Source organism: Desmodus rotundus, chromosome 11, assembly GCF_022682495.2.
Source record: "Desmodus rotundus isolate HL8 chromosome 11, HLdesRot8A.1, whole genome shotgun sequence".
NCBI lineage: Eukaryota > Metazoa > Chordata > Mammalia > Chiroptera > Phyllostomidae > Desmodus > Desmodus rotundus.
The window spans coordinates 92,968,667-92,983,304 of NC_071397.1; the positions used below are offsets into that span (position 1 = coordinate 92,968,667).

A 14,638-nucleotide genomic window follows, 5' to 3' on the forward strand; every position below is an offset into this window, starting at 1 on the left:
TGTTAGGTAATATTTTTTTCTGTACAGTATGTGCATGTATTCCTACTTATAGTTATGCATTTTGATGAAGATTATACACATGCACCTTCTTTAAAAATAAGATTTTAAATGGCTGCAGAGGTATTCATGAGGGTAGAAAATCATGTACATGAGAAATCTGATATTGTTAAAAACAAGTGATTTTTCTTATTCATTATTAGAAATAATGCTTGCTTTGCATTCTTTTATATGCCCTTTGCTCACTTTTAATATTGCTTTGGATATATTTCTAGATTTTCTGGGTGAAAGGGCATTAGTATCTTTAAGGCTCTTGATATTGTACGCATTGCGTACTGGTCCAGAAGGCATGGTCAGATTACACTTTCACATAAATGTAACCTCATCCTGCAAAGTGGAAGACAGAGGAGGGAGCACACTGCTGGCAGGCCGGAGTGAGCAGACAGCCCTACTGCCCTCGGCTGCAGGAAATCCAGAGTCAGGAATTTCTACATGGGCCACATTGTAAGCACCTGATTAAAAACATCCCAAGCTCACCTTTTTTGAAGAAAATTATCATCTGAGAATTCTGTTGTTTTATTTTGTTTTATACATAGGTGCTTGTTATATTAATTCTAATTTTTATGACTTGCATGGACACTATGCGGTGAGCTGCTCAGATGCCAAGCAGTCAGGGTGCACAGAGGGTTGGCGTTTATGTCTTACCTTCTGCCTTCAGTCCCTTTGCCACTGAATTTTTTTACAAAAAGAAAGATGAGAAGATGAGTGGCTGGAAGTGCACCTCCCTTTAAAAACTCATCTAAGGAAGGACAGCCTGGCTCCTCCAATCATTTCCTTTGCCCTGGGTTCTGGGGCTTTGTGTGAGTTTGCAGGTCAATCCTGAGTGAGGAAGAAGCCGCTTACCGTGTGACCCCAATGCTGCTCAACCCTCCCCCTTACCTGGTGATCAAGGGGCTGCAAGTTCAAAGAGGGCCCTGCTTAACCCCACGGCGGCCCTCAGGATCAGGTGCAGTCTAGTCTCCAGATTTTCCCGGTCGGGAGCAGACGGACACCGGGCTTCACAGTCCAGCTCGGAACAATACTCAGCTGGGAGGATGGCTGAGCACGACCTCAGGAGGGAACGGGCTGGAGCGCTTTGTTTATTCTTTAAAATTGGCATCGACAACAATGATGAATTAAATCCAGAATGTCAAGTTCATTTGCACCTTGCCAGGTGAAGCATCTGCCCATTCTTTTGGTAAAGCAAATGTTACTCCTTGAGTGAGATAAACTTCACATTCAGGAAAAACCAAGCACTCAGCACTTTCTAGTAAAACCTCAAGGCTGTGCTTCCTTAGCCGTCCAACTTGCAAGTCCTCCAGCGACAGCACATTGTCAGCCTTTGAAGCCGATCTTCTTTTGCACTTAGGTGTGTAGCTCAGGTTGTATGACATGTCAGAGGTATTTGCAGCTAAGAAAATTATTCTCAGGAGCTGTAGTAACAAATTTGTTAGCTCCTTTTCCTGATGAAGCCACAAGACTTGAAGAGTTTCAGAAATGTAAACAGCCCGAGGGATGATAGAAGTATTATGAAGTATTAATAATTAATATCTCTATAGCAAGCTCCTTATTCCTCAGAATATCCATTCACCAACTACATTCTCCCCAACAGCCCAGGCATTGACAAGCTTGTGAAATAATAGGAATGAAAGGGACTTTGATTTTGTAATTTGAATAACATTTTCCTTGACCAAATTACAAAATCATACATGCCGAAGTCAGAGAACTTGGAAAAAACAGAAAAACCACCAAGAAAAATAACGTTCCAAGGAATCGTAATTTCAGCACACAAAAGTCATCATTGTTAACATTTCGGTGAAAGTTCTCAACTGAAGAAACTTTTAGAAGATACATGTGTACGGCAGGAGGCCCTCTTTGCTCACCACCTTGTCCCTTGTTTTGTTTTTTTTAAATTGATTTCAGAGAGAGAGAGATTTGTTATTCCACTTATTTATGCATTCATTGGTTGATTATTGTATGTGCCCTGACCAGGAATCGAACCCACGGCCTTGTTATATCAGGACAATGCTCTAACCAAGTGAGCTACCTACCCAGGGCATCTTGTGCCCTATCTTTTGAAAAGCTGGATTGCTTCTAAATCATTCCAGGAAAATGTTTAGTTTTCTCAAATATCTCAGGGAGGCGAGTCCATTGGCAGTCATTTCTAGTTTCTCACAAACTTGAAGTTAGGAAATTCTTCATGTTGCTTTTGAACACTGGGCCAGGAGGGAGGTATATTTGGGTTCTAGTTGCAGCTCTGACACTTATTTACTGACCACAGGGTGACCTCAGGCTAGTCCAGCCCAGCTGTACTTCCTGGAGTCTCTCCCACCTCGAGCATCCTCTTACCCTGGTTCCTTAGCCTCTCTGAGCCTCTGTTTCTCAATGAGTCAAATAATTGGAGTGGACCAGCAGGGCTGGTCCCAGGAGGGGTGAGTGAAAGGTACAGAGAGTTCCCATGTGTCTTCTCCCTGTCCCCACGTGCCCTGCCTCTCCCACTGTAGAAATCCCACAGTGGAGGGGGCATTTGTTACCATCAATGAAGCTGCCTTTAAAAAATCTGTTCATTCAAAGTCCAGAGTTCGCATTAGGGGTCCCTCTTGGTGGTGTACATTCTGTGGGTTTTGACAAATACTTCAGAGCATGTATCCACCATTACCGTGTCCTATAGAGTAGTTTCACTGCCCTCTGCATCCTTTGCGTTCTGTGTACACGGCCTTTCCTCCTCCGCTGATCTTCCTTACTGTCTCCATGGTTTTGCCCTTCCGAGAATGTCAAACAGATGGAATCATATAGTACATGTTCTTGTTTCAGATTGGCTTCTCTTACTCAATACCACACATTTAAGATTTCTCCCTGTGATGGCTTATCATCACATTTCTTTTTAGTGCTGAATGACATTCCAGTGTCTGGATGTACCATTGTTTATCCATTCACCTGCTGTAGGACATGTTGGTTGCTTCTAAGTTTTGGCCATTATAAATACTGATGCTATCAACATTCATGTGCAGATTTTAGTGTGGACATAAAATTTTAACTCCTTGGAATAGGTATCAAGGAGCGTGATTGCTGGAGCATGTGGTGAGAGTATGTTTAATTTTGTAAGAATCTGCCAAACTTTCTTCCAGAGTGGCTGTACAATTTTTCATTCCTGCAAACAATGAATGAGAGCCAGTTTCTCCATATCCTCACCAGCATTTGCTGTTGTCAATGTTCCAGATTTTGGCCATTCTAATAGGTGTGTTGGGGTATCTCACTGTTGTTCTGATTTGCAGTTCATTAATGACATATGATGTGGAGTATCTTTTAACATGCTTATTTGCCATCTGTATATCTCTTCTTTGGTGAGGTGACTATTCAGATATTTTGCCCATTTTTTAATTGGGTCAGTTGTCTTCTTATTGTTGACTTTTAAGTGTTCTTTGTATGTATTGTATGATGACCCTTTATTGAATATGCCTCTTTACAAACACTTCTCCCAGTCTATGACTGGTCTTCTCATTCTCTTGAGATCGATGGTTTCTAAAACCTTCTTCTGCTGAAGGCTTGTGTTCCAGAGGAGACTTAGAGTCACCAAACATTGGGGACATACAGTGGAGGGGGTGGGAAGCCAAACAAGCAGGTTCTAAGTATCCCCATTTCTCCTTTAATCAAAGAAGTTTGACTTTGCCCACTTTACATGTGAGGATTTCCCAAGAGGCTCACTTCCATTTTAAAAGAGGTTTGGATTCTCAAAATGGTTTGAAAACCACTGAATCAGATGAATTTAAGGCCCCTTTCAAATCCATCATTCTGGAATTCTGTAGCTCTTTTTGGGAATATAATAAAATGTTTCCCTCCTGAAGGAAAAATGAGATAAACTTGTCACAGTCATGTGATATTTTTCATGCAATTTTCATCCACTGGAGTCTCACTTGAAATGATGGAACTGATAATGCCTAAAGAATATATATGTGTGTGTGTATGATCTACATGCCCACTTATCTCTCTGAAATAGTAATTTTTAACACTAATTATATTTTTAAAAATAACCTGAGAAAATTATCAGCCATTTCAATTCTATATCTCGGAAAAAGGGGAAAACTCTATCTGAGACTTTGTGGCTCTGTGGCTACATGGGAAACTTTGTGGACAAACATGCAAACAGAACAAGAAAAGTAGAACCTTCCTCTATGGGAGACAAGTGCTGAACATCACGGGGTGTTTACACAGTGCCCTTCAGTTCAGGACCACGTGAGCCTGTGCCCTGAGGCCAACTGTGTGTTCTTAGATGGTGCGTCATTTTTTGATTCTGGATTTGAGGTTAAATCACATAAATATTTAATAATGTTTTGTAAGCATACACATTTACGCTAACACTAATACTGTTTAGTGACTTGGCAGAAGATGACTCATTCATTATTTTCTTTATATAGTGCTTATTCCACCAAGGATTTGAAATGACTTACTCAATTTTATTCAATGTAAAGGGAGTAAGCCAGTAATTGACAAAATCTGTAAAAAGGAAGAATATGAATAAAATAATAAATTCAAGAGTCAGATTAGCACACAGAAGTATATCTGCATAGCTCCTAGGAGTGGGCCACGGATTTGGCTCTAAATTTCCTTTGCTCGGCCAAAGTAAAGAGAAAAACACATTCCGTTGTAAGGTTCACAGGCTTTCAATAAAAATAAAATAAACTAGACCAGTTGTTCAACATAACTTTCTTAGGGAAATCTCTACAAAGTCTATTTCTCATAACCGGGACTTGATAAGGATTATGCAACTGAAAATTCGAAGTGTTTTATTCTCTGGTGGGAAACGAGAGTGCAGATATTTGAGGTTGCCAATCAGGGGAAGATCCATATGTTTTGGTAATCAGCGGGGCAGTAATTAGGGCCAAAGGCCTCCTACAAGAAATGTTAACTACTCGTGGCATTGATAGAATGAGATCAAGCCCTTACTATTGTATTGCATCAACAAGGGTGAAGTTCAAGGGCTGGGCTAAGGCATTGTAGGCAGTAAGATACATAATGTGGAACAGGGAGTATCCAAATGCAATTTCATCACATGATGAACCAGATCAAGATTCTAATCTTCAGTCTGCCTGTTCTGAATCACTCCCTTCCCTAAGTGTCTGGTGCAAATGTCCAGGTATTTTCTGCTTACTGCTACTATGTAATAAATCATCCCAACAGTTAACAGCTCAACAAAAAGTTTGGATTCTGTTGGTCATGCATTGGGATAGAGCACAAAGGGAATGGCTTGTGTCTTCTCCACAATGTCTGGGGACTCAGATAGGGAGACTCCTCAATTAGGGGTAATTTGATAGTCATGAGCTGGAGTCATCTCGAAGTGTCTTTATTCACATGCTGCCAATTGATGCTGGCTGTTGGCTGGGATATCAGCTGGAACTGTCAACTGGGATGCTTGTCTGCAGCTTCTCTGTGCAGGCGGGGCTTGTGCACAGCCTGGGGCACTATCCCTCCTATAGATGGTGAGGGCTCAAGAAGCAAGTGGCCCAGTTGGCAAAGCAGAAGCAGCATGGCCTTGTGTGACAGCCCCTTAGGAGCTGAGAAGCATCACTTCCAGACTGTATTTTTTTAATTGTTATTCTCCTACAGTTGTCCCAGGTTTTCCCCTTTTGCCCTCCTCTGCCCAATGCAAGTAAGTCATGGGTCCACCAAGACTCAGGGGGGTATGTAGATTATAGGGAAACATGTTGGACAGGAAGCATGTTGTCATCCCAGAAAAATACAATCTGCCTCAAAGTGTAAAAGCTCCTTCCTGCTCTGTGTTAATTGTTGCTCTATTGTCCTTGAAATGCCAGGCAAGAAAAGGTGAGGTCCAGGAAAATGGATTCATCCACGCTGTTTAAGCCTGCCTTTCTGGGGAAACAAATGCAACCCTCAAGACCTCCTGAGCCCAGGCCAGCTCCCTGGGACTCGGAGTTCCCAATGAAACCTCGTGAATGGACTCCTCTGTAATAGACAGGCTGCACAGTTTCCATCACTGTCTCTTTAGAATGTCTTCTTTTTGACTTCAGAACCCTACTAATTGACTGTTTAAGGGACAGGAAAATCCAAACCCTGGCTCTTTCCTTATATATTATAGATATAGCTAACAAAAATAAATCTCCTAAGCAAAATATGAATTCATAATGGCTTTGTCTTGAAAGATAAAAGGCTAGGTAACTATTTGTTACAAAATTTTTGTAACTATTTGTTACAAAAATCAAAAACTGCAATTTTACATATAAAAATGAGGCACATGGTTGCCACTTAAGTTATTTTTTAAAGTGCACATTTAAGATTTCTTCTCAAGTCATTTGAATGAGTTCCTCAGTTTCATGACCTGGAAATATCACTGAGTTTTTTGTCTTTTTAGTCTGTTTAAATGTGTTGATGTACCAAGTAATCACCTTCTGGAGCAGGCGTTTCCAGCCTGCGGCCGGCAGGCTGCATGTGGCCCAGGATGGCTATGAATGTGGCCCAACGCAAAACCATACATTATGCACGGACCTTTTTTTTGGCTCATCAGTTTTCATTAGTGTTTGTGTATTTAATGTGTGGCCCAGGACAACTCTTCTTCTTCCAGTGTGGCCCGGTGACACCAAAATGTTGGACACCCCTGCTAAAGCATCTAGCAGATTTTACTAAAACTTATACTAAATGGATAAATGTAACTGAATCATCAGCATATGATTTCATAGTCATCTGTGCCAAGAGGGTGCGTATGGGCATATAGTGAAGCCAAATAAACAGGACCCCCACGCTCTCCTGTAAGGTTCTGGCAAGAACTCTGTGATCCCTCTCACTCTGAGACTTACTGAGAAGGGAACTTGGTTGAGTTTGTGATGTTACAAATACTAGTGTTACAGTAAACATTGTTCAAGGATTGTTTTGTGGACAGGTTCTTCACCTTCCAGTTAAATAATCACACATCAGTAGAAGAATGGAAGTTCCCTACCTATGGATAGATATTGCTCAGAGAGATACTCTTCTTGTTCTGTCCATGGAATGAGAAGTGAGTTCCTGCATGGCATAAAGCAGTCTCTCTGAAATCCTCAGTAATGCTGGCAGCTGCATCTTTGAACCATGACTAACTGACCACTCCAGCGTCCTGGGCTTGCCCCTTGGTTCTCTAACTTACCAGTTGCTATGAATTATGTTAGTATTTTGAATGAATGGTTAACATGACAGGGGATATAAGGTGGTTCTAGACTCTAGATCATAGTTTCTGTAACAAAATGTGATAGTATTTATACTTTGGGAAATAACTTCTGAGTAAGTTATTGCATAAGTAAACTATGCAGCCTACAGCCTTAGAAATGTGGAAACTGGAAGCAAAGAAGGCATATAAATCATCCCTGTGACTTTATCTCTCCTTATACAGATGTATTCACTTGTTCAATAAGTAAACCATAAATTTTCTTATCTGACACTAACGTAAGACAACTTCTATAACAAATAAGTTCCAAAATGTATAACAGCTCAAACATGCGGAGGTTTATTTCTTGTTTACTCAGCAATGCTGGGTGCATGAGCAGGTTAATGTTACAGCCTCTTCCATGTGGTCATTCAGGGACTAAGGGCTCTGGAATCTTGATTGGGTGGTTTCCACGGTCTTCCATTCTAACCAACCAGCAGAAAGGGAGGACCACATATGGTGAGGAAATGCACAGAGAAGACTTCCTCAAAGTCTTTTTTGGGTCACGATGCACAGAAAGATGATACAGTCCATGTTTTCAAGATTTTGCATTTTAGTGGCTACTAAATAAAGAAACCACGGTAGTCATGTGAGTCTTGGTGCTAGCTGTGCACCAATGGGGACTGTTTCCAAAAGACAGGTGTCAGAACTCTACTCTGAACTGCCAGTCAGAGGGTTTGGATGGGACTCCGTGGGAGATCCTGAGACGCAACCACATCTGAAAATCCCAGACCTTAGAGAAAAATCTCTTGGAATTGCCAGTAAAAAATACCAGTCTAATAACACTTATGTATCCCTTTGAATATCATGAAATGAAATAAATATATAATAGTTTATCTATGCATATGGTTTTTTTTTAAATCAATATAATTTCATAATTGTCATGCAAAGGCGAAATGATATGAAACCAATTTAAAATAAATGATATGTAGTTCAATGTGATGGCCAGTCTTGACTATGGTAAAAAACATAATGAAGTAGTAAAATGCTTCTGTGCATTTATAATGAATGTTTGGATATAAGAAGATGATCGGGAGTTTTTCTGTACAGTAAGTACAGGCGTAGGAAAAAGTCAAGGGAGAGAGAGAGGACCTGAATAAGAAAACTAAAAACTAACCAAAACCTATTTATATATGATAAGAAGGAAGACATTAGATTAATTTACTAATAGCATGTCAATGAAAACCAAACTGTCAAAGATTCATGTAAATAAGACAAAGTAATTTTGCAAATGGGCTGGGGTTTATCATGTGTATTATCAAAGTAACTCCCTTTGTTGTGATACAGGATGAGGAGGTGTCCAAGTGCATGGAAACATATAGTCTATCTTAACAGGCCACACCGTTCAAGGCAAATTTTCATTCTCTGGAACTGATAAAGGTCATAGCCTTTACAGTAACCATGGAGACGAGAGGATGAGTTAGACAAAAGAAATAATAATACATGTAAGAGTGATCAACAGCTGTGTGAGAAACCTCTGGGGACAGTGTCTGTGTATGACAGAGAGACAAGGACCCCAAACAATTTTAATAGGTAGATTTAAGAACATGTAGGGGGCAAGAACAATGTAGATTTCATTGAAATCTACAGTTTGGTAATAGTTGATTCTAATTTTGTTGAGAAGAGCTTTGCACCTCTTCTATATATTTGCAGCCAGGCATGTTGTTCTTTTAGTACATCTGCACCAAAATCATTTCAACTAAAGGTATAGTGGGAAAATTTATGTAATGCATTCAACTGGCAGGCTGCAGAAAGTCAATAAATCACTTAATTTTGAGAAAAATACATTCTATTTAAATTTCCCTCCTTATAGTCCAACTTGCATGCTGGACCTTTATGTACAGCCTTGTAAAAGATTTTCAGACTTTTCAGTACAAATTTTTGTTTGTAGTAGGGTGGGTTCAGTAGGATTTTCAATACAAAAAATTCCTTCGTTTCATTGTTTGGGACATCCTGCACATCGTAGGGCATCCAGCCTCTCCCACTAAGTGGCTGTGGCAACCACGAGCTGTTCAAACACAAGGGCCAGCACCATCCCCAAGAAGAATGACAGTCATAAGCAGAACACAAAACGAACATGGTGTTCATCAAACTGTCAACTTTGAAGGCCCTTCTGAACAAGCACCCTCTTTGCTTGTGGAAGCAATTCTGAGCAGATGCCCCGAAAGGCTGACCTGCCAATGAACCACTGGGTGAACAGGAGAGGTAGAAAAGTTCCTTTTTATCCCAGTTGAGTGACAGCTTTCTGGTCCAATCACTGTGGACTTGTTTTCTTCGCTGTCTTTTTCCTTTGAGTCATTTCCTTTTATTTTGGTCAAGCTACCATAGACTCAAGGACAAACCCAGATCCACTGTTACTTTCTCTTTTTGGAAAAGGAACACTGTGGCCTTGCTTGAAGAGTTTGTCCTTCCACATCTGGTAAGCCGTGGGTCTCAGCAGTCCTCCCCTCTCTAGGAGCAGTTAAATGTGCCTGTCCACAGAGGTCAATGGTAGGGCCTGCTGGACACCCCTGGCTGCATTACTGTTTCCTTCCTGGCACAGCCAAGTGCATGTGGGCACCGCAGTGTTCATGCCTGTCTTCCTCCAGCTTCTCCTCCAATTGCATGCCTCCAAGAGTGTTGCGGGTGGAGACAGGTTCCCATGGAGTGGAGGGCACAGAGGAAGGAGGAAGAGAATGTCCAAGCAGAGTGAGAGAAGCAGTCAGTGAGGCCCCCAGAGTAAGGACTATTGAACTGCTATCTCATTGAGGGGGTGTCCCTGCGGCCTCGCTGCCCATTCCTTGCTACCACCAGATTCCTCCACAGACTCTTCCTGCAGCTCCCCACGTCGGCTGCAAGCTTCAGAATACACAGATCTGCCGACAACACGTTAAGACCGGATAATGACATACAGATGATTTTTTTCCATCTTTGGGATTCAGAGCAACCTTGAGAGTTGCAGAAACTGGCCTTGGCATGAGAATGTTTTTGAAGGTCATAAATGTTTGATCCTGGCTCTGTGCTTCTGGGAACAGTGGCACAGCTCTCCAGGGTGGCAGAGACCACCTGGGATATGGAAATGACCAGCAGCCCCATTTTGCTCTCACCAGAGCTCCTGAAGCATTCTGGGAATTTGGAGCTCTGTTGTTTCTTCCAAATGGCCCTTTAGGGGCAACAGGTAGCAAATGTGGACCACACTTGACCTGAATAGCCCAAAGGATGACGGCTGCAATTATTGGCCTTTCGCTAGGACTGTATTTCTAATTCTGAGAACATTCACACAGCTAGGAAGCCTCTGTGGACCAGGCTGAGATGATAAGCTACATTGGTGCCAAAACAGGACTAGAAAAACAGGCTTGCTCTGAGAATGGCCCGCCTCCCAAGAGTCAGTGTGAAGAAAATTCTTTCTCTACAGGCAATAGCTGCTCTTAAGGCATTAACATTTAGAGGAAAATAAGGCTTGGAACCTTTATCATATAACGTAATACATGCACACAGTAGGCTCCCCACCATAGTGTCCCGAAGGGCCAAATCTATGTGTTCATGTGTGCATGTCAGGGAGCGGGGGTCAGCAGCCCAAGAGGAAACTTCACACCCTGGAGTCTGAGTGCCAAGGCTCTTACCTCCCTTGCAAAAGGCATAGTGCAATGCTGGCCCTCAGGACATCTGGGATCTAGCACATTCTGCTTTAACCTTGTTCACAGGAGTAGGGAGGCCAACTGCTGTATCTTCCCAGGCAGGGACATCAAAGCTGTTTACTGCTTGAACATTAACGGGATTATTGGTGAATGAGGCCTGAGGCTGGCATCCTGGGTGGGAACAAAAAAGGAAATTGGTAGAAAATGGATTATCCAAATTGGATTAACCCAGCTCTGTGGCCTGGGCAGATTCCCAGGACATGCAGCCAGACTTAAGGCCTCTTGGAGTTGAGAGGCTGGAATCCGTGTGACGACTCAAGAGTGTGGGAAGGGCAGGATCATGGGGACTCAGCAGTGGCCACCCTGGGCCCCCAAACCACTGGCACACACTTCCCCTGACATCTGTTACCTCTAGGCCAATTCCAAGGCCCCTGGACATCTGCCTGTTTTTCTAGTGGACTCATTCTTTCTCTGTCAAGAGCCCACATATAACATAAGTGAAGTAATCCAGCAGTTCCTTCCTATCCCTGCTGCTCACTCACTTTGTGCTCTCGTTCCTTCGGATCAGAGTGCTTCTGTACCAAAAGCTACGTTATTGTTTTCAACTGCATGTAAGCCCACATCTTGACCATTCTGGTTTTGTTGTTGTTGTCGAATTCATTGTAAAGCTTCGCCATTTTCCGTTCTGGGCAATTACGACTCTGTTTACTTTGAGTTCCTCTGTGTAAATGTTTTCCCCATTCCCATCCTGCAGGCTGTCATGTGAGCCATAACTCATCTGCACATTGCCACTGCAAAGTCAGGGGATGATAAACTTGGGAGCCTCAATGTGAAGGTGCCAGGGAGGACGGGGTAGGGGGAGAAGAAGAAATAAATCCATGAGAGCGCCAGTGGACTGAATAGAAATAAGACTGAAAAAATATGGCTAAGTATGTATCATTGGGAGAAAATATCACCTCATCTGCTTCCTGAAAGGTGATACATGAGAATTAGGCAGAATGGAGCTTCTTCTGGAGCATTTACTTGACAGAAAAATCCATCCTTGTGGTCCTAAGAAAAGACAGATCCATCCTGACCGCCTCCTGATCTCAGTCCTTTTCACTTCTTTACTAATCTTTTGCTTCTGGCCCTTGGGCTGAGCTCACAACTTGGTTGAATAGTCAGGATTCTTTCAGTTGCAAGTGTGAGAAACCCAACGCACACTATCGTAAGCAAAAAGAGAATTTATGTGTTCATGTGTTAGAAAGGATACTATGAACACTCCATAGTGAAATAAAAAATGTAAGAAGCGGGACCATGTAGCTGGAACCAAGACTCCCCTCTCTCCCACCGTCACCTCTGCTTGATGTTGGAATGCTCTGTTCTGCAGACAGGAGCTCCATGTGCTACAGGAAGATGCCACCAGGTGAAAGTCTCATATTCTCATCCTTCCAGCTCAGCAACCCTGGAGGAAAGAATTGCTGCCTCATGACATCCTATACAATTCCAGAGAAAGCTCTGATTTTTTTCTGGAATTGTGTGTGGAAGTCGTGAGGCAGGGCTATTATTGTTCAAAACACTAGAGTAGCCTGATTGGTTCTGAGTCTACGTGTGGCCCCAAGAGTAGGATCTAGGGCCAGAATAAAAGAAAGAGGGAAAAAACATGCCTAACAGTGAAAAACAGCACTTTCCACTGTCCTCTACACCGCCCCCTCTAAACCTCTCATCGAGGGTGAAAAGTACTAGGGCCCTAGACCTGACCTGAAAGGTAACAGTAAGTTAAGTCCTACCTGGAAAAATGGCCTGTCAATCACTTACCAAATCACTTTCACTCTCTCTGCGCAGCTCACCAAGAGGTCCTTGTCTCCTGAGCATCTCCATTATAATGACCAGAGATGGAGTCAGCTTTCTGGGGTTCATCCTCAGTGTTGCTCACTCCCATTGATTGCATCATCTTGGTTAATGCATCTCTCTGCCCTTGGTTTCTTCATTTGAAAAGCAATGATAATTTTCCTCTCACAAGGTCATCGTCAGCATTAACGGGATAGTTTGTATTGGCGTCAAACCTGTCAGAGAAGGGGCAGCTAGTGGAACCGCCACGGCCCTGAGACTCACAGTGTCTTTCCTGGGACTCTGAATGACACACCCTGGAAACTGGCTCACACGTAGGAATTTTGCATAGTTGCCTGGATCAAAGGGGTCCCCAACGCCCCGCCTGCTGTGCGAGGGAAGGGCACTGACTCAGTATGATGTCCCACGCACACCTTCAGTCCCCTCGACTTCATCCTCTTTGAGTGTGTGTCTCACCCTCTCTCTCTCTCTCTGTACATTCAGGAGTGTACACCTTTCTGTCCAGCACTCTGAAGACTCTGGAAGAAAAGGACCACATCCACCGTGTCCTGGACAAGATCACAGACACGTTGATCCATTTGATGGCCAAGGCAGGCCTGACTCTCCAGCAGCAGCACCGGCGCCTGGCCCAGCTCCTCCTCATCCTCTCCCACATCAGGCACATGAGGTGAGGCGTCCTTGGGTTCCCCACAGGACAGACATAAAGAAAACCATTGCCCAAACATAGGTTACAGCTGGCCCAGGAGGGGCTGGTGCCAAGGTGTGGGCAGCAAACTTGGAACAGTTTCTGGCATGCAATAAAAATTAATGCTTTGGGGGGATGGGAGAAGGAGGCTGTAAACCTGTTCGGGGCTTAGGGCAAGTGTCACAGAAGGCCTCAAGGAGGAAATGATATTTATACTCAGTTTGAAGCATGTGCAAGGTCTTATGGGGGGTGAGTGTGCTTGTTGGGCGAAGAGGGCAGTTGTGGTCATTCACTTTGTCCCACTTCATCAGGAAGGCCTCTGAAGTGACCCATCCTCTGAAGGCACTGGGCACGTCCATTGTGGTCCCTGTGTCAAAATCTCCTTTCTTCACTGGCACACACTTGAACTGGCACACACAAATCCTGAACAAGAAACTCTGTGCCCAGATGCAACTAGGAAAGGCAACGATGACTGCTCCATCCCTCTCAAATCTCTTCCTGCCAGCCCCCACTGCCATCATGTCCAAGCCACCATTATTTCCTTCTGGGTCTCTGCCCCAGCCACGTAACCCTTCTCCCTGCCTCCTCCATTTGTGATCCTTTCAAATTCATTCTCCGTGATGGAGAGTGGCCATCCTAATAACAAAATAGATCCCGTTGTTTCCTCACTTAAAACCTTCAAACGGCTCCCCATTGGTTTTAGATAAAAGTGGAAATCCCTTTATTTTGCTTATATTACTTTTTTATGCTCTAGCCCCTTGCTTAACTTTGTAGGGCTTCCTCACACTCTGAGCTGTAGCCATAAACAACTGTTCTATGAGTCACGGGGGAGCCTACTTCAGGCTGCAGGTTGGCTGGGCAGCTCTGCTGGGCTCCCTCACACATCTGGGAGTCAGCTGACTGAGGCTGGACCCAGCTGGGAGACGGCTTCCTGTTGCAGGCCTGCAGATTGGCCAGGTGCCTCAGTTCCTTAGCCTCCTGTCCCCACAGGTTAGCTGGGACATATTATTTTGATAGCAATGGCAGAGGCATAAGAAAGCAAGCCATGTTGGACAAGTGCATTTTAATATTTTACTTAAGCTACATCTACTAACATTCTATTGGTCAAGCAAGTCACATGATGAAGCCCCAAATCAAAGTCATGGACACATGACCCAGGGAGTACATATTTCTGAACAGCAAGCTGATCTTATCATAGCTTAGATATTTTCTATTTGAACTGAGGAAATAGAGCCTTTCCAGAGGAAGTAGAGCCTTTCTGTTACAGAAGGTGAAAGTGGC

General features: G+C 43.3%; 1 protein-coding gene across 4 annotated transcripts in view; it reads left to right on the forward strand.

Annotated features, from left to right (window-relative positions):
• Positions 1–14,638, forward strand: part of ESR1 (estrogen receptor 1) — a 345,015-nt gene that overhangs the window by 323,376 nt on the left and 7,001 nt on the right. For all 4 annotated transcript variants that reach the window (XM_053914185.1, XM_053914184.2, XM_053914186.2 and 1 more), the window contains one exon: positions 13,156–13,339. In XM_053914185.1, coding sequence (XP_053770160.1) covers positions 13,156–13,339 — 184 coding nt within the window. The remainder of the gene's footprint in view (positions 1–13,155; positions 13,340–14,638) is intronic.